Here is a 24,822-nt window from a genome sequence, read left to right on the forward strand (position 1 = left end):
TTTTTTTTTAAAATGTAAACCTAAATAATCTATATGCAATCCAATTGCAGTTTCTTCATTACAATATACTTCTTTTCCTCTTGAAAGGGGGAAATAAGGGTTTAACAGGAAGGCAGTATAGAAAGATCTAGCTTCAATAATATATCAGTGAAGAGTATCACACTGCAACAAAAGCAATGCTAGGAATGCATAAGAAGCTCAGCAACAAGAAAAAGACCGGCAAACCTTACTAAATTTTGGACGAGTTTAAAATGGTATTCTTGGAGAAAACTCCTCTTTAAGCTATTCCAAAGTATCAACAGATCTGACGACCTTTGCCAATATAAACATTGGAATCAGAGTGCAAGACTAATAACCCTCAACATATGATATCAGCATACTGGATTGATTCCTTCTGAAAATTGCTGGAGAGTCATTCTTCAGTTTCAACATATAATTATTAAAGTTCTCTTGAAAATTATGAAGCATGCACTAATAACATAAGCATGTTAGAACTAGTTAAAAATCTATTAGAATGGAGCCATTACATTTGAATTTAACTTATCTAAAAATCTACTTCTAGTGCTGACTAAAAAGGGGGAAAAGGCAACAAAGAGAACAAACAAAATATCATAAGCTTGTTAGAACTAGATAAAAAGTACAACATCCTCGTAGAGAAGCAAAGGTGTTACAATACATCCATTTTTTCCAGACATCTAATGTCCTATCTTGAAGAAAGCCTTTGGTGCAAATCATCAGCCAATGCCTGCCTCAAGCTCTCCCCGTGATAGTAAAATGACTTCTCACTGTCAAGCACCCTCGGCGGAGACCCGCTCTCGTCCGGCTCCTTCCAAGGCTCCTGCTCCGGCTCGGGCTCCCTCGCAATCTGACACAAATTATGCAACACACAACAAGCAACAATCATCTGCGGTGCATGATTAAGTCCAACGTTCAAATCCTGAAGAATCTTCCACCTGCCCTTAAGCAGCCCAATTGCTTCGACCACCACGGACCGCCCCTTCATGAGCATTCCGTCAAACAAGTTCTGAGCGGGCGTGCCCATTCCATTTGGCGAGAAGGGCGTGAGCAAAAATGACATCAACGGATAGCACCAGTCCCCAACGATATACGGCCGAACATTGTGACCCCTTACATTGATAACCTTATCCCACACAACGTCCCCGGAAGCAAGCCTTTTATACAAAAGACTATCCCTGAAATGCGTCGGGTCATCGGTCGCACCGGGCGCCTTGACGCACACATCCCAGAAGATTTTCTTGTGATCAGCCACAACCTGAAGCTGAACCGAGGGATACCCATATCGGCATTTGTACTTTGCACCCAAATTGGGGTCGCTGGGGAGGCTATGGAGCTTGATGGGGCTCCCATCGATGGCTCCACACATGTTGGGAAGCGAGGTAAGCTCTTCGAAAGCCTGCGTGGTCTCGACTAACCGTCTACGACTAACAGGGATCTTGATGAATTCTGGGTAAAGCTTGGTGGCCAAGAGGCGGGTGACCATGTTGGTGATCTTGGAGATGAGATAAGGCTCGAGCGAGTAGCGGGCAGCGAGGGTTTTTGCAGAGAAACCATGGGCGAGGCGGGAGAGGACCATGGCCACGGCATAATCAGAAGGGAGAGAGAGATTGGATTGTGCAATATGGGGCTTGAGCTTTTCCACGACGGTGGTGAAGACCGGGTAGGAGAGCCCATAGAGAGACCGCCACTGGGCGTCGCGGAGCGGCGCCTCGAGAGACCAGATGTGCTCCGTGGAGAGAGCCCTAAACGCCGAGACGGAGAAATCTGCAGCGGAGGATGACTGGGGCCTAGCAGGAGGACGAGGGGAAGAGCGATTGGGAGAGGAGGGTGAAGGGTTTTTAGGGCGAGACGAGGCGAGGAAGGAGAGCACGGAGGCGATGGTGAAGAAGAGGAGAGGCGCGGCGGAGGAGGAGGTCGAGAGCAGCGAGGTCGGGGAGCCGGAGGATCCGGGGGAGGTGGCAGGGGCGGTGGTGGCGGCGGTGGCGGAGGAGGAGGAAGAGGAGGAGAGCGTGGAGGAGAGGAAGGAGGTGGTTGGGTCCAGGGAGTTCTGGAGATGCAGTAGATTCGATAGCATCAACAAGAATGACTGATCCATCTGAATCCAACGTCTGAGATCTGCTCCTCTTAAAGTCTTTAACTTTGAGAGAGATATTAAGAGCAGGGCATCGCCAAGTCCTTCTTTCAGAGGAAGAAGCAGTTCGGTTGCGATTTGCTGCAGCGGCTGAAGAAAGAAGTAAGGAAGGAAGTGAGGCGCTTTTGGGAGGAGAAAGGGATGCCGCCGTGCCAGAGAGGGGTTTGAGCTTTTACTGATTTGATTGATTGTAAACGGCTTGAATTGAGTCGATTCCGGTGGGCCGGCTGTAACGCGCGGGCAAAGTCATTGCCCCTTTTTAGGGGGTGAGTGGCGGATCCACTGACGATTTCCAATATTTTCAGACCATTTCAGAATTATAAAAAAGAAAGAAGAGGGAGTTTAAATGTTTGTAAAATTAAGCACTTCCCATAAAAACGAATTTAAAATGAACACTAATGGTGAGTTATTTAAGTTGAGTGTGTTGAATCAACTTAATTAAATGAGAATTAGACTTAGGTACCGTAAATAAATTATAGCATATGTGATCTAGTTTTTATAATGGCCAAAATTTATTTATTTTTTTATTTTTTTATAAAACACTTTAAACTAGATCTTGACCATTGAAAATCAACACTAATACTGTAATTTTTTTTACCGCACTTAAGCAAAATGAAACTTATCTCATTCTTTTTTTTAGATTGACATTGTGTTCAAAGAATTTGTTTTTGACCTGATGCTATTTGTAGATAATATTTCTCCTAGGAATGCTCATTTAATTTTCTTTCCAAATGTAATTTGTTTATATCACATAAGTCATGTCCACAAAATCATTTTTGTATTTACTGCTTTTTCTTTTTCTTTATTTTTTTGGGGGGGGTGATTACCGTGATTTACACTTACTCTTTAGTGGCATATTCAGACTATAATTCATTGCAACTCAAACATATAAATTATCAAAATATTTTGAGTTATCTCCTTTATCAAATTTGTACTGTAGTTTGCATGGAAAAATGTCACAAGTGACTAGCACATTCACCTATGTTATACACGCGCCTTTTCATTAGCTTTCTCGTCCCAAGAGCCACCGTCAACCTGCCCCTCCAACGGCGCGTGGCCTCATGCGCTGCCCACTCCACCGACGCATGAGGAACACATGTTGTCCCCTCTAATGGTGTTCAATTCCAGCTCTTCTCTCTTCAAGATCATCACCACCTACTTTTTTTTAAAAAAAAGTGTGATTTATTATTTCTTTTATTCGAAATTGTTGCATAGCATGTTCATTTGTACATAGAAGCAAGAAAGTAGATCTTCATCAACCGCCGTGGCCCTCTCCGCCACCATTTGGTCAAGAAACTATGAGACCGAATTTGTTTATATTCATTTTTTCGTTTTAATTTTAGTCTTAGTTTCTAGCACTATAATAACCATTTTGGAGTGTTTGTTAGGATCCCCACCCCTCCTCTTGTAGCTTTGTTTTGTTAATGTAATAGTTATCTTAGTTAGAAAACAAATAAAAGAATTTTCAAAATTAATGTTTTTGATATTGGAGGGAAGAAACCAATTAAAGTAGAATTATAACTTTCTTCGAAACTGCCTAAATATACTAAATGCGAGGTCTATACTCTATACCCATACCTCGACAAAACGCTCTCAATTTAATATATATATATATATATATATATATATATATATATATATATATATATATATATATATATATATAATGTGAAAAGTCTTTATGAGACATATCTATCTTAATATGTGGGTGGACTGCTTTAGACTTGCTCGAACATGTGAGCTTCATATAGACTCTCTTACATTTGTTGCCTATATTACCAGCAATCTGAGCAACAAAAGAATTATGAAATGATGAATGTAGGAAAGAATGGACCAATAGTTGAAAATAAAACACCAGAAGAACTAACTGTAATGCAAGACCATAAATTTGAAAGAAATGTAATTGCGAAAGATTAAAAAAATTCCTCTTTTTTTTTCTTTTTTTTTTTTTTTCCCCCTTTTTGTATCTGTTTTTGTTTTTGGACATAAGTGAAATTAGTTTTAAATTTTGTTTTTAAAATCTAACATATTATGCCTTACACGTGGTCTCTCGTTGTTGGTATGAATTGTAAAAATTTTACATATGGCAAAATTCTGTTGAAAATGGGATGGAAGGCTCAATTTGGCAGGAGACAGCAACAAGATCCTTAATTCGTGAAATTGAGAATAAAAATATCATATATCACATTTTTGTGGTACAATTATCTCATAATGCTGATGTAATAGTTTTAATCAACTCTTGAATCAATCATTATTATAAATAATAACAATAAAAAAAAAATCAAAGGTTAATTAGAACTGTCGCATTAAAATTGTAGAATTAAAATGTAATTTTTAGCCTCACTCAATTAAGAATGCAAATCCTAATTTGTCAAATTGCATGAACTCTTTTGGGACTAATTTCACTTAGACCGACCCATCTAAAGAATCATGGGCTTTCAAATTAGTACCGGCTCAAGGAGAATTAGCAGCCGTAAAGCCGAGACACCAAGACTCTCGTGTAGTCTTATCCTAAAAGATAGACATCAAGTAGTCATTCCTGTAAAATCTATTCCCGAAAAATATACGACAGGAGGTACATCTTGATTAAATCACGGGAATGTAGACATCTCGGAACCAAGAGTCAACTCAGTTAGCCAAGGCCTGGAATAAACATGTCCCAGAAACTCAGGTCTCAGTCAATCTCATCCCAAAAAATCTGGATTAGAACCCTACTCTAAGTTGAATTGAGGTAGGAGTTACAATCCGAGTCCAATAAATCCAGTCAACAATCCTATTCCCAATAGAATTGGGATAGGACTCCCAGTCCAAATCTAATCTCTAAAGATCCGGGAATCCTTGAATATCCGGACCAGATCTTACATCTAATAAGAAATCGAAGTCCAAATAAAACTCTTACGGTACTTCTAGGTCAAGAAGGAGCTAGAAACCTAGTTTAGGTTGACCTTTATCTATTTGCCTATAAAAAGGCTCATACCCAAAATATAAACGACAGACTGATTATTTTATGTATTGAGCATACTTTTATCTCATAAGCTAATTTAGGCATCGGAGCGAGACCTTTGGAAGGGTCTCTTAATTTTAATTATTTTGCATGTAAAACATTGAAAAACGTACAGTTCACACCGTACTGAAAACTACCCAAATAAACTCAACCAGAAATTTTTGGTAATTTTATTTTTCTCTTTTTGCATATTCGGCGTAGTAATCTGTAATCGAAAGTCCGAACCAACCTAATTATTTTGGGCTTGTTTGGTAAGGGCAATAAAATTTTTTCTTCCCCTCTTCATTTATCCCAAAAACAATCAACTTCAAAACATTCAAACTTTATATTATATCAATAATTTTTTATTATTATTTAAATAAAAAAAAATCACTACAAAACAAAATTTTTTCACTTTTCTATACAAATTCTTTCTACTTTATATCATATCTATCACTTTTAACTTTTGCTACCAATTATGATAAAAAAAAAAAAAAAAAAAAACCCTTTCACTACCAATTCACAATCCCTTACCAAACAAGGCCTTTGGTCTTGATAAAAACCGGGCCACTTTAGAATTAAGGGCCGGCCCAATAGTACTACGAGCTCTCCTTGAGGTGATAATAGAAATTATTAAAACAAAAAGACCAAAAAAGCAAAAACAAAAAGCAAGAACCCTCCGGCTTCCACTCCCGGACCCGAGAGAGGAAGAAGAGATTGGAGTTTAGTTTGTGTTGAACCGAAACCAATCCTACGTGATTGTTTTCAAATTGAACAAGTAATGAATTAGGGCTGCCCATTCTACAATTTGAATTCTCTGCATGCTCGATCAGGCAAGCGTTTAGCCCTAATTAGGGTTCGGACATTTCCAATTCTCTCCTATCACCTTCACCAACTCCAATTCGCAGCTATGACTGAGGTATAATGTGTTTGCTTTGCTTACATCCTTTTTGGTTTACTTGTCAATTGTTTTAGTAGTAGTAATTGTACTGTGTCTTGCTTGTAATGCAATTCTAGAACATTGATTGGGAAAACAAACTGTGAGATTTTGGATTACGAGTATGAAGTTTGTGTTTTTTTTCTTTTTTTTGGGTTTCTTCCCAGGGGATTTAATTTTTGTATGATGCTTTCAGACGTGGTTATTATCATTATTTCTAACACTTTAATGATTATACTCCTCAACAAGAAACATCCCTTGTATATTTATTGTCAAGTTTGTGTCTTTCTTCTATTTGTTTTCAAATTTAACTTTAATGTTTTATCAATGCTTTTTTCGTTTCATTTATCTGAGAATACTGCTTTTCTGTCTGTGTTTTTTCCCTTCTGTTTTCGCTAATTTTTTTAAAGCTTGGACTATACATTTTGATATAAGACTGCCTGGCTGACACTAACATTTCAATTTTATTTTTTGTTTCTTCTTTTATTTCCAGTATTGGGTTAGCCAGGGCAACAAATGGTGCGACTTCTGCAAAATCTACATATCAAACAATCCATCCAGCATTAGAAATCATGATCTTGGTCAACGTCACAAGGATAATGTTGCCAAGAGGCTTGATTCTATGCGAAAAGAGGGCGTTGCAAAGGAAAAGGCCCAAAAAGAAGCAGCCCAAGCCATTGAGCAAATCGAAGCCGTGAGTATTAGGAACACCATTTGCTTTCATTGATAAGTACTGATGTGTGTGTGTGTGTGTGTGTGTATATATATATATACACATTTCTTTGGATGGTGGTGGTTATTGGTTCGGTATTTATGGTAATTCATATGCTGCCAATGTTGCTGATTGTTTTACTTTCATCCTGAATGTCTGCAGAAAGCAAAACGTAGCTATCAAAAGGATATAGCAAATTTCCAAGAGGCCAGAGAATCTCATGCCCAAGCATTAAATGCTCAAGATGAAGGTAATAAGAGTATAGTTGAGGTGTTGGATTTTAGTCTAGTATTGTTGCAATTTTTGGTGTAAGATGATGTGATTACTCCTCATCAACATGATAGGGAATTTACTAACTTAGGAGAACCCCTGCCTGTGAAGATGTCATTTAAAAGGTCTGCTTTTGAGTCATTAGCTGTTGAGTTGTATGGTCCTGAATACTTTTAGTTGGGTGGGGCTTTTAAATGAACTAAGCTGCTCATAGACAACCCAACTACTTGAGCTTAACTCACAATAAAGCTGCTTAGGCAGGTATTGTGATTAGGCAAGATGAGATAAGCTAGAGCAATGGGCTTGTTTGTTTAACAAGCCAACCATGAGAAGTACTAGTTTCATCCTGATTAGGATCCTGGATCATTGATGCATGCTTCATGCAGTTGTAATGGCATAATACCATAGTCCTATAAGACAGTTAACCATAGAAAATACTTTAACAGAGCATTATCGATATGATTCATTATTAAGCCGGTAAGACCCTGGACTGTGTTCTATAACTATTTCGCGCTAAGAAGTATAGGAACTCTAGATTCTACAGTAAAAATCTGATTACAGGCTCATTTAGACTGGGAAGCCAGATTAGAGTTTTATTTGATCAATGGTCCAATCTTGGCATTATCTCAAATGCGAACAAGTTGAGATAGAGCAGCCTATTTCTCGGCTTGCCTCAACCGTAGGTGGTTATACTGATTTTTTCTCTTCTTGGGTAGGTTAGCAACCATAAGTGCTATTCAGGAGAGCGAACATTCAACCAGCGATGTCTACTTATGTGAAATAAATAGAGAACAAGTCTTAAATATGAGAAATACTAGAAATTACATGTTTAACCCACTTTGCTGATGTGACACTGTTAATTGGCCTTTGTTAAAAAAAATTAAAAATTAAAAATTCAAGGCTTGATAGGCAATTCTACATCATTAAAGTGGGATAAAATTGTGGTGTATAACATTACTTGTTTCATATTTAAGACCTGTTCTTTTATCACCCCTCAAAAAGCCAGCAAGATCATGATTAACTTTCCAGTTGCTATATGATGAGTGGGCCAAATACATATGTTCCAAATTACCAAATAGGCCTTAGTTGTCCTTTTCCTTTTCTTAGAACAAGCACGGTTATTTTAGTAGTTCATTAATCATTCTTTTCTTGATTGTGGCACTGTTTCAAACTGATACAGCTGTGAATGATGACAGAATGGGAGTTTGATAGCACTTCAGGCTACTATTACAACCAAAGCAATGATTTCTACTATGACCCAAACTCAGGCTTTTACTATTCTGATGCAATAGGTACGGAGTCATAGAATTGAATTCTTTACTTAGTGCTTTGTTCTTCTCCTCTCTTATAAAGATATCTGTTAAGGACGTATGTTGTTAGTGATATACTAACAAAGAGAGAATGTAACAGGCAAGTGGGTGACACAGGAAGAGGCATATGCCACGCCTCAGCTTTCGTCAAATTCTAAACATAGAGTACCCACTTCAAAAAAGCCACCGGCAGCTTCTGTGGCAGGATCCATTACAGAAAATAAAGGTGCTGCTAAAGTTCAAAATGGGCCAGCACCTGGGCCTGTTGTTTCAGCTTCTTTAAACCCCATGAGATCTGTTAAAGGTGCTCCATCATCGCTTGCTGTTGGCAAGAGAAAGAGGCAAGATATGAAGCCGAAGGCTATATCCAAAGAAGAAGCAGCTGCACTTAAAGCAAGGGAGGCTGCAAAAAAGAGAGTTGAAGATAGAGAGAAACCATTGCTTGGTCTCTACAAGCCTCTTTGATTTGGACACTGAAGCAATATCCTCTGCTTGATTCAAGGGGTATGCTTTCATATTTTCTTTTCAGCCATATTTTCATCTCAATTTAAATTCTAACATATAAGTGGACATGCTACTCCAGGCGGTAGATAAAATAACCAGAATTTTTTTCTCTCAATTACATCTTTCCCTCCTGGTAATCATCCTCCCATACAATCATGTTTTCATGATTATGGGTTTGATAATGCATTGTGGGCCTTAATTGTAGCAATTGGTTAGTAGTCAAAATAAGAAAACTGTGTTTCTATTTCTCGCGCCACTTAACCACTATTAATTGACTCAATATAAATGTTGTGGGCGCTGAAATATAATTAGCAAATGAAATGGCCTGAGTGGAAAAAAGGGAAATTCCACTGGCTAATAGAACTCACAAGATAAATGTTGGGGGGGCAATTAAATTAGGGGAGGGATGTGTCCAATAGAATTCACCAGAGACATGGTTGAGATGGAGAGAATTTATGCTGTAAGGTGCATGTGCATTTTGTGTGCCTTCCCCATAGCTCTATATCACAGAGTTAGCCATTTGACTTGTATCACAATTTCAAAAATCAAATCTACAAATATTTATCTGGATGGTAAAATGCAGCACTGAGATTACATTGTTGGGATTTGGTGGCAACAACTTTGCATAGTTTTAATGGGGATTGGCTACAAAAATGTCCTTAACAGGAAAGCAGGGGCTTTTGTAACAAATGACATATTCCATGATTTATATTTGGAAAATTCATTTGTAGAAATTTCCTTTCAACGCATTTTTCTAATTGAAATTGAATCTCCAAACCAGTTGGTCTTAAAATTATCATTTCTGCATTTTATTTGCAGGTACTTGAATTTGTTTGAAGACGTCATTTTGACAAAAGAAGGGCATATTCAACCCAGTTTTTTTTTTCCTACAAAACGTGGCCCAAAGTGTCGACTTCTGATCCGGTTTCTCTCATCCTAACTCTTATTAATGAAAACTGCTTTTTATTTGGTGGTGATGTGGTGAATGAAGAAACCCAATATAATAATCTGTATTATTGGTATGAACTGATTGGCAGCTTTTGTCATGTATATGTTCATAGTTTTTCTCTGTCAAATGATGGGTTCCAGGTTGTACACTTTGGGCGAAAATAACCTCATACCATTCGCATTTTTCCCCCCTTTTTCCTTTGTGCTTCTTGTCTCTCTGAATCTGACTGATGGAATTTTAGTTACATTTCAGTAAGAAAGTGGAGCAGTTCATCCTTCAGTACCATCATAATTCATATGAAAAGATTTATGAGCTGGTATGCGGTTTTAGGTGTGCTGTGATTATGTTAGTCTTTGTCGATTGTCTATCTCTGTTTTTTTTTTAAAAAAAAATAATTTAGAAAAAAAAAAAAAAACTCTGATTTTTGGATGTACGAAAGTATACTAATCATTTTGAGAATCATCTGGATTTGCTTTATTTGCATGGATGATGGCTTTTCTACTCAACAAATTCTTTTCTTTCCTGTGTTTCTGCTCAAGATGTCCTTTATAAGCTATAACCACATGAAATGATAATCATAATATCTTGTTCACTGCTTCTGAATGTGTTTCATTAACCCCTCGTGTTGTAAGGAGTTTGAAATATCACCCAACTAGCTTGTTTCATAAACTTCATTGTAAATACATGTTAGGATTGCATTCTTTGACACCTGGTTATGGCGGTGTGTTCGTGAGAGTTTGGAGCTATATAGCGCGGCCTGATCTTATGGGAATCATTTCTCTAGGAGTATAATTTGATAATGTGACAATAAAAATTCGTCCTTGGATTTACACCTCTGAAAAATAATTATATATTATCAAGAGTTGATTTTTACTGCCACGTTATTTCAGTCATATAACAGTTTATTAACTAGAATTACTCTAGTTCTAACTATGTCGTTACCGTCTTTAACAGCTGTTGGTGTATTCCTGTTTACGATCAAGATGAACTTGCCGAGTAAACAATATATATTTGCTTGGAAACTCCTTGACCATGATAGATCATAACACCATCCCGACTTTTAACACCCTACAGAATACTTCCGAGGTCAAAGAAACTGAATGATGAACTGCAGAGAAACAGAGATGCAAATATGAGCTCCAAAACTCATCTTGATTTGGGTTTCGAGGAGCAAGAAGATGCTTAGAAGAGAAATAATTGTTCTCTCTTGCTCTTTCTCTCTATTTTGTTTTGTTTTTTGTTTTTTTCCTTTTTCTTTTATAACTTTAGTTACTTGCGGAGTTTTGAATCTAAAATCAAATTTTCTAAAATATTTGTCCCAAGGAAATCCCTTTTGGACAGTTTTTCTGCTATGCCATTTTTGCTACATTAGCTATTCACTTTCACTATTTTATTTAAATATTTATTTTCAATGATTTCTTTATTCTTTTTCTAAGAAGAGAGAGTGTTATATATATATCTATATATATTTTATTATTATTATTTAAAAAAAAAAACAAAGCATTTGGTGAAGGCCGTAACAACCCACTAAATGTTTCAGCATTTTGTTATATTTTAATATCTTGACTAGCCAAAATTGTTATTTTGACTAGTCAATGAAAATGCTCTATAGAGTTTCCAACAGTGGTTTTAGACACATGAAAGTAAGTCACTTTATGTGGAACAGACCGCGTTACTTGGAGAAGACGACATCATTGTGGGAATTTTCAGAGAAAAAACTCCTTTTTTGTGCAACAAAAACTCTATTATCACACTCATGCGATCAACAAGATTCACTCACAAAAAGCAGCTCATCGAATAAAACTAGTTCCCTAGAGACTTTGAGATCAAATCTTCAAGATTTGATAGAATTTGATTTAAGGTTTTGAAATTTTATAATGCCTTAGACGAATCCATTGGATTTGTTTTAGCAATATCGTGTCAATTAATTCGAATTTAAATGACAACTCCTCTTGTAAGAACAGGTAGAGAATGAGATTGTGAGTTTAAAATGCTTGTGGAACTAGCAAATTTTTTTTTTTTTCCCTAGTCTTTAGATATTTAATAGCGCTTTCCTATTGGCGTTGTTTGCTTGTTTCACTTTTAGATTTACATTATTTGTTTGGATATGTTGAAGCGGACTTTTGCACGGTCGGACCAGATAATAAGTCACCTGCAAAATAATAAGAAAGTCACAGAAAAAAGTTGGCTCTAGGGATCGAAGAGCCTCTGATGCTTAAGTCAGTAATAACTTTGAGAATAAAACTGAATGAAGAGAATTTCAAGAAAAATATGACAATGTGACAATGTCTATTTTTTTAGGGTGAAAATCCCTTTTAATGTGAGGTTCCCTCCAAGCAGTCATCAGTAGAGTAGAGTTGCCTGATTATTTACCACTTGGCGAATCTTTAGCCATGCACTAACTAGCAAAGATTCTATATTATGTAGTGAGCTGTTTGAGTGGGGCGGACAATCGGGCATGATAATTTATATCCATATCGTTATGTATTTATTAGTGAAGTAGAATCTAGAAGTTTCAACCCAATTCCATGACATTTGAACATAGTTTTTGTTCAAACATGATGTGTCTAAAATTCTCTCCAATCATAAATGGATCACCATTCCCTGGCAAGACACGAGCCACGACCATACCACGATGCCAATATATGAGTAGTTTGATAAATTTAATGCATGCTCATTGTATTTCATCACAGGACATACGCCATAAATTAAATAAAAATAAAAACTAATTAATTGGACCACTCTTGAAATGGAGACGATCAAAATTTTATTTTGTTACATTTAAAGATGTAGATGATGTTACATTATTTAAAAAATTTAACTAGCATATCAATATTCCTCTTCTTCTTCTTTTTATTTTCTTTTATTTTTTTTAAATGAACATAATCACCATTAAATCTATAAAATTTAGTTTGATCATAAAATAAATCTTCTCCGTCTAAGGACCCTGAAGGATAGTAATAGGAACCATTAGAATTGTTGGTTATAAACAGAAATGTAGATATAATAATTACGTAGAGTAATACTACATACTCAATTCTCATCTTACTTTTATACAATTAGGTTATCTCATAAACCATTTGATCAACCTTTATTAAAAAATGAAAAAAAATCTATTGCATTAACCTTTATGACATTAATGATAGACAACAATTTACTAAAAATCTTTATGCAAACAATATTTTTCATTGAATAATTCTATTTAGTGGACTCTTTCATAGAGTAATGCTTAGGACCACTTTTTATTTGTATTTACAGATAAAAAAAGTGTTCCCTCGCAATAAGTGGAAGCGGGTACCACTACAATAAGTGGTCCTCACAAAAATGCGAAGGGAAAACATTTTTATCCCGATTTCAAAAAAAGTGTTCCCAAGCATTATTCTTTCTGTATAAATCAACCATTGAATCAGCACTTATAAGAATAACTGATTTAAGGGTCGGTTTTTACTATCATATTATGCAATTGTATAACAATTATACAAAAATATATTAAATAGCAATACTCTCTTTTGTTGTAAGTTATACATACCTCTATCTTATAAATATCAATTGATTCAATTTGTAAATTTTCTTATCATCAAGCAAAAGAGACTCGGGATCAAATCAAATTTACAATAACCAGAGATTCTAAAGGCTCGTTTGTGTGTAATTATTTTTCAAAAATTGTGAATATTGAAATAATTTGTTTTTTGAAATTGAAAATAAAAAAATTGAATAAAATAATAAAATTAAAAAAAAAAAGTATATAAAAAATATTTTCTGCCATTAAAAATGAAAATACTCTGCCTCCAATTGTATAGCCACTAGCTCAACACATTTCACTCATTTTTATGAGAACGATTTTCCAGTCGGCAAATTATATGGATGTTGACTTTTTTGACCAGCCACTTAAAATCGGACAAATTTTGGGACCATCATCCCCGGCGGCCGTCCGACCACCACCACATGTCACATGATTGTAGCTTAGCTAGGTACGCAGTTAGAAAGAGCTCAAGTGTGTGTAGCACGTGCAGCTTCCGGTACTATTGACCGACTTGGTCGCTCCTTTGACTTGCGTAGTCAAAGTTATCGGCTTTGGCAGAAGAAAAGCAATTAAACAAGAGAATGACGTCTGTGGGCTCTGGCCCGTGGTTTGACTATGTGGCGCACGGCTATTGGGCCTTTTTTGGATTACACGTATGGTGTTGGACTTTTGCTGGACATCTCATGTCACTGGTTTCAAATGGTGTCAGACCGTTTAGATCGGTGTGCACTCCACCGGCACACCTTATCGGACAAAACAAAAAAGAAAATAATAATAATAATAATAATGTTCCTTAATTATGAAAAAGTGTCAGCGTGACTATTTTATTTTCAGTCCTTTAATTTCATTTATTCATTATAATTGTTTTTGTTAATTAGATCTTAATGAAGGATGTTAAAATGATTAAAAAAAAAAAACTTTTGTCTATGATTTTTAGTTATTTATTTTCTTTAGAAAAGTGAACATTTGCTAATCCACGTGGCCATGGGTCTGAGGACACACGAGTAGTTGTAGTTTTTTTTTTTTTTTTTTTTTTTCTTTAATTTTTTATTAAGATAACTTTTATTTTTATAAATTTTACAGAGTATAAGAGACATTTTATCTATTAGCTCTCTGAGTTAAAACAAAACCCAAACGATATGAGTGAAATTAGAAAGGACTGAAAAATGAAATATTCACATTTTAAAATCCATGATACATTGGGAGGATAAGTGAAGTTTTCTAATAATAATAGAGAAAATGTAGTAGAAATTGCAATCACTTTTTTTCTCTTCATTTCTTTTCTTTTCATGAGTGGATCACAATTTTTAAGGAGGGCTTTACTTATAACTCATGATCTTTTATCACTTTTACAATCAATTACTCAAATTTTAAAAAGTATCAATTTAGGGTATTCATTTTTTTTTTTTTTTCACTTTCAACAATCTATTAGAATTTTTCGTTAAATCCTGTCAAAATTTTCAAAATACCCCTCATTTTTTTTAGGAAAAAAAAAAAGATAAAAAATTGTATGAATTTAGATGTTGGTCAGAATTTAACGAAATTTACAAAAATACTCATTTTTGAATCTTTGAAATTTTTTTTATTATTTTTTTTTTAAAAAAAAAAAAAAGTTATTTTATGAATTTTGATAGGATTTAACGGAAAATTCTAACGAAAGGTTGAAATTGAAAAAAATTGAAAGATGAATACTCTAAATTAACACTTTTTAAAGTTTGAGTAATTAATTGCAAAAGTAATAAAATATCAAGAGTTATAAGTGAAGTTTTTGACAATAATAAAACCAACTTTTAATAGTGGTATGTGACCTTGGCATGTGAAAAACAAATATTTTTTTAATTGCATGCGTTTCTCACATGTGTTTTTAGCAGCTTAAAGGGCATATGTCGCTTTTACAGATTGATTTGTATGAGTTTCCTACAAACCAATTTATGAGAAATTAACGTTCATAAGTAATATGATGTTTTATTTGCTTAAATGACCAAGTAAACCACATTTATCTAAAAAGAAGAATAGGAGAAGGAGGAGAAAAGAAAAAGAAAAATCAAGCAACATATTAGGGGTAGCTTCTCCTATGTTAGTGCCTGGATTTGTACATTAAGGGTCCTCACCATTTTGACTATGCTTGGCCTTACAAGGACACCATCATGACCATCTTCAACAGCCCTCTAATACATGGACTTTGTGGCTTTTATTCAATTCAGTATCGGCTTGTTAGGAAAAGATGTTCAAAATCTTATATATAAATGTTAGGATTTCACTTAACCAATGTGGGACATGATTCTTAGAGAATCGTAACAATAACATTCCAGTCCCAATGTTTCAATTTAAGTTTCTCACTCTAAATTCAGTTCCTCGAGCATGGAAATCGTTAGCCTTTCTATGGTTACTGTGCACAACAATGATGAATAATATGAAATTGAAAAGAGCAAGAGAAAATCAAAATACAAATTTATGTGGTTCGGCAATGTGCCTACGTCCACAGGAGTGCGACTATATTATATTCAATGATCATTTAGGGTTACAACATAACATATTTATAACAAAATCCTACTATATATACAGACAGATATGAAAAACCTCAAAATACTGGCCGGTACTCTCGTATTACTCTATATGCTCAAGAGAATATGAACCACTTGTTCTTACTCTTTCCACCATGTCCAAAAAGACACCAACAAGATTAGATCAAGGGAACATTTTCAGAGAAAAACCATGACTTGGTTTATACTTTATATATATTCTACTTGGTTTTTTACATGGCAACTTCCATCCATGAAGCTCGACGCCTGCCTGCCAATTATATATATATCTGAGTGGCAAGAGACTTACGGGTGGTTGTTTCTTCATATATCTTTTTCTTTGTTTTCTTTAATTTATATATATGGAGTGAGTACTTTTGACTTGCCTTCGTTACTTTGTAAAATCATGTCCTTGTCTCGAATGCTTTACTCTCAAGCACATCAATACATTATTTATTAGTTATCTAAAGAAAATCTCAAAGGAATCGGTCAAAGGCCGGCCTGCATTCCAAGCTAATCAATCAAGGAAATTGAGTATAAATCATGGATTAGGTAAACTTATAAATTGTTAGTAAAGTATAAGCAAATTAATTATGCCTTTCTTTTTCAACCAAGAATTAATTAAGGTGCTTCCATGTATACGCTCAAGAACAATAACAGTTTTTAAATAATAAAAAAAAATATATATTTATGTGAAAAGCGGAAGCTAAAAGAGAGAAAAAGAACACAGCCTACCTCTGAGAAGAATCCGATGGAAGATCATCTTTATTGAATGACATTGTCAAAACGTGGTATGTGATCGATGTAAGCTTAGAAAAAAAAAAAATCTTAAAAATCTGATTACTCACAAACAACAATGGTAAATACCTATAAAAACATGTCAAAGATTCTAACAAAGAGAACATTAAAAAAAAAATGGTTCCGCATCGGCCATCTCGAATTGAGATCTTATCAAATTTTTGTCTGACAGCAATTGTGATAGTGTTCATATAAGATTCATCTATTCAAATAAATTTTGGACTACCTAGCTATTTACTGGCCGAACATATAGGTCTCATGAAGTCTCTCTCACATGTTCCATATATCATAATTGCCGAGAAAAATTGCTGTGATCTCTATTTTCATGGATGTCACCTATAAAGTATAAAGTTGATCTAAAATTCAAATATCCGGTAAGTAGTTTTACCTAGCTTGGGATTCTCCCATTTTTACCACTTCCAAAAATTACTTCATGTACGCACTAATCTACTCTTGCTTGTACAGTTAACAGTTTTCTGCATTTTTGGATCTTTCTTGGAAAGGATTTGTAGTGCTGAACCATATCTGTGCATACAAATTATATTTATTATATATATATATATATATATAGCCGTACAAGCACAAAGAACACTGAGCCGGCCGGCCGGCCGGGAAGCTAGCTAGCTCTGTATTTCCATATGCTTTAATGCTTTCTGCCCATTAAAAAAATGATTTATTTTTTAAAATGAAAATTGAAAAACCCGTGAAGAAAATGAGTGGGTCATATGTGAAATATATATATTTTTCCTGCAGCCGGAATAAGATTATTAAACCACACATGCATGCACTCATCATAATTATCGCCAAAAACCAGGCAATATATACGGCTGCTGTTTGTAAACAACACATCGCTAGCTATGGCATCATGATTATCATTGTCATGATGATCATGATAATTATGATCATCACATAAATGAGACAAACTTTTTGTGTACATATAATTATAATGCTTTTCAAGCATCAAGCTAGCCTGTAGTTAATTGTATGATCGATGTATCTGAAAACCGATCCAAAGAATAAAGGAGATCGAGATAAATAAGGCCGGTGACACAATTACTAGTTTCACGTGGGTCTCCTCTATTATCGACAAAGCTAGCCTTTACATAAAGCTACTTCTCCATGCATGGCTACTCGTCCCTTCTTTTCCTTTTCCGTACAGGAATATATATATATGAGCATTCAATTAAAGCACAACGCATGATGCAATGAATCCGTATTATAATTAGCGGATTAAAATTAAAGGGTTTGACTGTTTAAATCAATGTGTCAAATTAAGATTAACATATTTAATTTTATATTCATACTTCGACATAATTTGAATTTTATATACAAATACGAATTGTCACTTCTAACTAAAAACCCAACAAAATTGAGGATAAATAAATTTGAGGGAAAATCATATTTAACCTATATGTTTTCATCTGATTTGAATTTAGTTATTGAATTTTCAGTTTTAAGAATAATAAGGTTCTTAGGTTTTACTCAAGTTTTAAATTGGTCTCTCTAGCTATTACTTTACCGTCAAAGTCAACGATTTTATATTTGTCACGTGTGTCTCATTTGACACGTCGGGATCTATCTCAATATCAAAGTTAATAGTTTTTTTTTTTTTTTTTTTTTTTTTCTTCTTCTTCTAATGATGATACAAATTAATCTAGAAGATTAAGATGACAAAGAATACGATTTTTGTTTTTGGAGTAGGGATTTTTTTTTTTTTTTTGATGATTTAGTGCTTAATGATATGACATTGATATTAGCTAGCTATGGATGTTGATATGAACGCTAGCGTGTTAATTGAGACACATCTAACATATGACAAACCATTCATTATGACGAAAAAGTAATAGAGAGACCTATTTAAAATCTGGGCAAAACTTAATAGTCCGTTTGGGTGTTTGATTTTTTAAATCAGAATTTAATTCTTATTTGATGTACGAATTTTGAGGCTTGACTTTGTTAGATAAAATTAGAAAAAGATAAATAAAATATTGATTTGTTTAAAAAAAAGTTGAATAAAACATGATTTGTTTTTAAAAAAAAACAAATATTGTAGCAAAAAGTTGAATAAAATAAGAATTCAACTCTTGCATTCAAATAGACCTAAGAGACTATATTCTTGAAATTAGAAATTCAAGTACTAAATTCAATCAATAAAAACCTAGAGACTAAAATTATGCTTAGAACAATTAATGCACGTACATAATGATATTATCCAAAATTTCCATCTAAATAGAAAGACATTTTAAACTTTTAGTGATAGATATATATCATCAAGATTATATCACGATATATAATAGCAAAATTAAGTAGGTCTGAAGGTCATCAGTGCACGGTTGATCTAGATCATAAAGTGGTAATAAATCAATCGGTTCAAAGGCTAATTAAGGTGCTTAAGTAGTGATTATTGTTACTGTAATCATATCTAGCTTTGAAGGTTCAAATTAACCCCATGAAATAAATAATTATCACCTAGCTAGTTCAACTTTGTTACATTTGATTGACTAGCTTTTGATGATTCAAATTAAAACTAAATTTTATCTGATTTCTTTTTCTTGATATATATTTAAGGATATATACTTGATATTAATCCCTCCATTCCTCAACTAGATTTTTTTTTTTTTTTTAAAGAATGTCACTATATATATATATTTTAAAAGATGGTTTAAGATAGAGAGAGTACTATACCCAATTGCATAAATTGGTTTGGGATAATTTCATTTAAGGGTATCAAACTTCCAACTTTTTGAAAGAACATACTTGAACTTCAAAACATTTCAATTTAGGATATCTATTTTGCGGAAAGTCTCAATTAGGGGTCCTCCATTAAGATTTTCCGTTAAATCTTATCAAAAATTTCAAAATACTCTTCATTTTTTTAGGTAAAAAAAAAATTGTTAGGATTTAGGTATTGGTTAAAATTTGTAAAAATACCCATGCCTCAATCTTTGAAAAAATTTATAATTTTTTTAAAAAAATAAACACAGGGGTATTTTAAAAATTTTGATAAGATTTAACTGAAAATTTCAACGAATAACCCCCAAATGAGACTTTCCAAAAAATAAATACAGTAAATTAAAAAGTTTTGAAATTCAAGGCTTTCAAGCCCCTTTCAAAAATAGTAAAAGTTCATTCAAGTTATCCCAATTGATTTTTATTTGAAATTCCGTTGTCTACTTTTTACCTTTCTCTTTCTTTTCGCCTTTTTCTTATTATTTGCAACTTTAAAGTACAAATATTAAGACACTACACATGGTTTGGGGCAAACACATTTCAAATTACAGCTGTTGTTTGTACAACCGGTCGTTAATCATTGCAATTTGGAGGAATATCGATGGACGAACATGGTCCCTATTGGCAGCAAAAGGTTAATTTTGTTTAATTGTTTAATTCTCTTTTTCTAAATTTTGAAATCACTCCACTATTGTTGCCAACAACCCAATCACACAACTTTCTACTGTACAACGTACATCATTACCCCCCCCCCCCCCCCCCCCCCCCTAATGATCATTTCTCTTAAACTTTCCTTCCCTTGCATGTGATATGCTAATTAATCCCCCTTTTCCTTTCCCTAATCTCTTTTTATATTTTTATGTCAAATCCATATAGAGCTATCATTCTCTATGTTGAGATTAGAACACGCGTCTTTTTTAATCCCGTTCCAGCAAGATCCGAACCGAATTGATGATGGAGGAGATGATGAGCAAAATTATATATAGTTTTCAAAGTGTGATTAATTAATTAATGGGACAAATTAGCAATTTAATTGAGTCAGTTTAGGTGATAAGATTGACAGGTTTTGTTTACTTGCACCTCACCACAAGGAAAAGAAAGCGTTTACTTTGAGCTTAACAAACGCAATCGGTCAATTAATTAAACACTCTCTGTACGTAATCCCTGATGTCTTTCTGTACCAATTTTCATACATTTTCAGTCCCTTTCATGGGTGGAGACACAAATCAGATAACAAATATACCAAGCTGCCCATAAAAATTACAAACCCTAGACATAATTAATTACTATATATATATATATATATATATATATATATATATTAATTAAGGGACCAGGCCAGATGAGAGATCTGGATCGTCCACGTGTCAAAAGCCCAGACCCTTGGAAATCTCTTGGACGCCAGGGTTGAACCCCAGGCAACCCAGCAGGCCCTGCTTGTAAGGCAAGAAAGTCTTCTTCTTCATCTCCTCCGAAACCGCCCGGTTCACCGTGTAATGATATTCATGGGCCGAAAGCGGTCCTCTCCTCCGGCTCGACGCCGAGCCGGAACTGTCCGTGGACCGGAAGCTCGAGTTCTTGACGTCTTCAGTCGTCGTCTTGTTCTTGGACAAAACCGCATACTTCGTCAGTGGATCTTTGCCCGTTGCACGGCCCTCCGATGCGCTCCGGAATAGCAGAAAATCTCTGAGCCTCCATTTTCTGTAACCTTTGGAGAAAGAAATGGATGACAGAATTGAAGAATATGTTGAAGAAGTGGGGGAAGTGGAAGGTTTAGTGTTGGCTGCTGTTGTTGAAGGATCTAGTTTCGCCTGTGGATTCTCTTCGCCTTCAAACACAATGTCAGAGACCCTCAGAGGAGACAGAGATCTTGTTCCTTTACGTAGAAAACTTGATGAAGATGACATTCCTCTCCCCCGCTTTTTCTCATATTCTCGGCCTTCTTTTTTGCGGTTTTCCTCTATCGCCGCGGCGAATGGATCGAAATCTTTCTTGTGACGCGGCGATAGCGCTTCTTGGACCATTTTCTTTCCCTGTGAAATTCTTGATCTGGGAGATCTCGGAGACTTTGGAGACCTCGGAGAGGAAACGTTGGACGCCGAGCCATTAGCTCCGGCGCCGACGTGTAGGCGAGGCGGTAGCTTTAGAGGCCTAATCTTGCCGCCATCAAAGAGCTCATCGGCGGACAAAGAAGTTCGCTCTAGTTGGCCGCTAAAATTGAACTCAAAATCCTCACCGTAGCCGTCGCTGTCACCGTCACCGTTATCGCTATCGTTATTTTTTTCGCCATTGTTGGTGGGTTTGGATTTGGGAATCCCGGGCTTTTCTTCCCAGTTGAAGGGCACCGAGGAGGCTGAGTTTCTGGGCATCATGTCGTGGAGAGAGAGTTCGTTGAGCTCGCGGTAGAAGGCGGAGGCGCGGGAAGGGCTGGTGGGAGCGCTTAAGAAGAAGCTGCCGAATCGTTGAGGGCTGGAAGGAGCTGTCATGTATGGAGAGGAGCAGGCGCTGTCGAAGTTGAAGTCCACCGGCGGGACTGGAACCACCACTTCCATCTCCATGATTGGATTCAGCTTTTTGTGTTTTCTATCGAGAAGTGAGGGATTGCTCAACTGTGAGGATTTATAGCGTGCGTGAGCGCGCGCGAGCGAGAGAGATCAGAGAGAGAGAGAAGTTGGGAGGAAGGACACCAGAAGGAGGGTGTGGATTTTGACTAGGAGACTACAAAGAGAACTGGTCATGAAAAGCTGCCTTTTTTATAAATCTTTCTTCTCTCCACGTTATTCTTTCTTTCTTTCTTTCTTTCTTTCTTTATTTTATTTTTTTATTTTTTAGTCTATCGGAATATTTCCAATTATAAGATATAGATATTGTGTATTTGAATTTTGGATAATTGATTAGAGAAATGTTTAATTGTACACTCTCATCCCATTCTTATTTTACCTTTGTCTACGTGGACCAATAATATTGTTAAAAAAATAGGGTCTCACTATACTCTCTCTACTATCTCTCACATTATTGGTCCAAGTACACAATGGTGGGATAGGAGTGGGATGAGAGTGTACAACCAAGCATTTCTCAATTGATTATGAGAAATGCTTGGTTGTACACTCTCATCCCACTCCTAGCCCACCCTTGTCTACGTGGACCAATAATGTTGTTAAAACTCATTTTATAATGAGATAGGATACGTTTATAATTTTTTGTACAAATTTTATATAACTCTAATAATTTTTTTTAAAATCAACTGTTGACATGTAAGAAAACAGATCCAATAATTAATTAATTTTTTTAATAATAATCAATCTATCATTTTACACTGTCTGCTTTTAAGATTTTTTTCATTCGAGTTAACTAGATAAAATAATTAATTTTTATGTATAAACTTATGAAAATTAATTTCACCAACCTTGTATTTATAATAAACCATATATAATTTTTATCATGAAATAAACTATTTATCAATTTATATTTTTGTTTGATTTTTTTTTTTTTGTCTGGACTTGCTTGGGGTGGAGGCAGCCAGGTTGAACGAGAGAGACCACATAAGTTTTGCCGACAGGATTTAAAACCTTTGTCAATTGTCACGAAAGAATTTTGACTTTTTTGTTACCTTTATTTGTTGTGGCAGAATGGAGTGAATCACTTGCTGTCATTTACACATGAGGTCCCTACAATTTCCTTAACCAGTCACTTCTTACAAAAAAACTATTACCTCACCCCTTTTTTTTTTTTCTTTTTTAAACGAAATATGTGAGGGGGACTTCTTTATCCAAATTTAGTCAATTAATATCCCTACCCATGAATTAAGTCATAAATATTAAAATTGAATTAAAAAAAAAAAAAAAAAATTAAGAAACCCTTTTCAAGAAAGTGAACGGTATTGTTTTATTTTTATTTTATTTTTAACAAAAGTCGAAACTTTTATTAAAAATCATCAAATCAGCTCGGGACATGAATATTCCTACCTACAATATCACAAAGACAAGTTGGAGTTTCTTTAATCCAAATCTTATCTATACACACAAAATAGCCTCTCAGACTAAGAAATGAGTAGTTACATTCCCACTCCTCTTGATGTGTGTTAAGCTCCACGATCTTAACTGGGGCAATATTCCCTTTTTAATTGTATCAATTATATGACCAAATTTACTTGGGTTATAAGGAAGTGGACGGCTACTCTTCACTTTTTGAACATATAATTAATTATTTCAAAAAATAAATAAAAATCGTTCATTTTGAAAGAATTGCCTAAGAAAATTAGATGGACCTCAATCGCCTTATGTAAGATGTTGATTAATTATCTCTAGCCAATGTCACGATAATGACAAATAAGAGCATTATCTCTTATTAAAAAACTTAAACTTTACTCTTTCAATGTTTCACCTTCTTTTCAATCTTATCTCTAAAGTAAAAAAAAAATTACAATGCACCCTAACTAAGTTTTAAAACTTTTTTAATGTTGCTCATCTGTTACTTAAGTCCGTCTTTTTCTACAAAAATAGACCCACGTCATCTTTGTGAAATATTTATATGGTATGTAGCATTACTCTTTTTTAATTTATGTAAACTCTCTGCCTGTACACTGCGCACGAGAAAAGAAAAAACAAAGGACCGAGAAAAACACACAAAATTAAAACAAATCAAAACCGGCTAGTTTAATTTTTAAAAAATATGAGTTCACGACACGTATCGCAATTCTAAAACACCTCTAAAGAAAGAATATATATATATAACTGAAATAAAAACTTGGTATAGATTGTCAGCCTAAACATGGATTTATTTAAAACGTTGCTCATTGACATGCCATCATTTTTTTCACTTGTAAATTATAGCGAGAGTGACATTTGTCAACTTGAGAAAACCATTTATTATTAATATAAATTATAATATCTAGAACCCACTGTGGATATATAATCGGTTTCAAACATTCTAGACCAATTTAATTATACAAGAACTCAAGAAGGATCTGCCTGCCTGCCTGTTCATGATGTTTGGCACATGCAAGTTGGCAGCCCAAAATATCTGGAAAATGTGGAAGGAACACATCAAATGTGATGACTAATTGTCTCTGCCTTCTAGACAAAACAATCTGGTCTATCATGATCAACCAGGAGTAACACTGCGACGTGTCTTATTAGCTAGCTTTTCCAAATTACATTGTTTAATTTCAAGACCCTTCCTGCCACGTGTTTGAAAAGTCACGGTAACGTATATGAATATCAAGTTCGTAACGAAGTAGTTTATGATAGGTTCTTAGAGGAACCTAAACTTCCGTTAAACATGAAACGGAATAATCTTTATATATATAGACTTTACATCCACCAATTAAACACCAAATATAAGACAACCTACAATCAAAGACTCTCCTACTCTTAACCCATTGTAGCATCTCAAAAGATGATCTTTATTTGACAATTACTAATCTTAATGAACTT

At 34.8% G+C, this 24,822-nt stretch overlaps 3 protein-coding genes across 4 annotated transcripts; 1 reads left to right on the forward strand and 2 right to left on the reverse strand.

Annotated features, from left to right (window-relative positions):
* Window positions 1-486: 486 nt before the first annotated feature.
* Window positions 487-2,395, reverse strand: LOC133882211 (protein ALP1-like). The gene has a single exon (XM_062321328.1). The coding sequence runs from the start codon at window positions 2,111-2,113 to the stop codon at window positions 704-706; it is 1,410 nt and encodes a 469-aa protein (XP_062177312.1). The 5' UTR covers window positions 2,114-2,395; the 3' UTR covers window positions 487-703.
* Window positions 2,396-5,782: 3,387 nt separating this feature from the next.
* LOC133882923 (zinc finger protein ZOP1) lies at window positions 5,783-11,081 on the forward strand. 2 transcript variants are annotated; one of them, XR_009902754.1, is made up of 7 exons: window positions 5,783-6,051; window positions 6,563-6,763; window positions 6,944-7,031; window positions 8,248-8,343; window positions 8,462-8,865; window positions 9,685-9,789; window positions 10,769-11,081. XR_009902754.1 is itself a non-coding variant. In XM_062322161.1 (6 exons), exons 1-5 carry the CDS (start codon window positions 6,043-6,045, stop codon window positions 8,824-8,826), a joined length of 759 nt encoding a protein of 252 aa, XP_062178145.1. In that variant the 5' UTR covers window positions 5,783-6,042; the 3' UTR covers window positions 8,827-8,865; window positions 9,685-9,996. The 2 variants fall into 2 exon arrangements, 1 of the variants encoding a protein (XP_062178145.1); XM_062322161.1 differs by lacking the exon at window positions 10,769-11,081 and having other exon boundaries at window positions 9,685-9,996.
* A 9,409-nt stretch (window positions 11,082-20,490) lies between these two features.
* On the reverse strand, window positions 20,491-22,097 carry LOC133882414 (probable membrane-associated kinase regulator 3). Its single transcript, XM_062321580.1, has one exon. The coding sequence runs from the start codon at window positions 21,943-21,945 to the stop codon at window positions 20,755-20,757; it is 1,191 nt and encodes a 396-aa protein (XP_062177564.1). The 5' UTR covers window positions 21,946-22,097; the 3' UTR covers window positions 20,491-20,754.
* Window positions 22,098-24,822: the final 2,725 nt, after the last annotated feature.

The sequence above is a fragment of the Alnus glutinosa genome, chromosome 11 (assembly GCF_958979055.1).
Source record: "Alnus glutinosa chromosome 11, dhAlnGlut1.1, whole genome shotgun sequence".
In the NCBI taxonomy this organism is placed as follows: domain Eukaryota; kingdom Viridiplantae; phylum Streptophyta; class Magnoliopsida; order Fagales; family Betulaceae; genus Alnus; species Alnus glutinosa.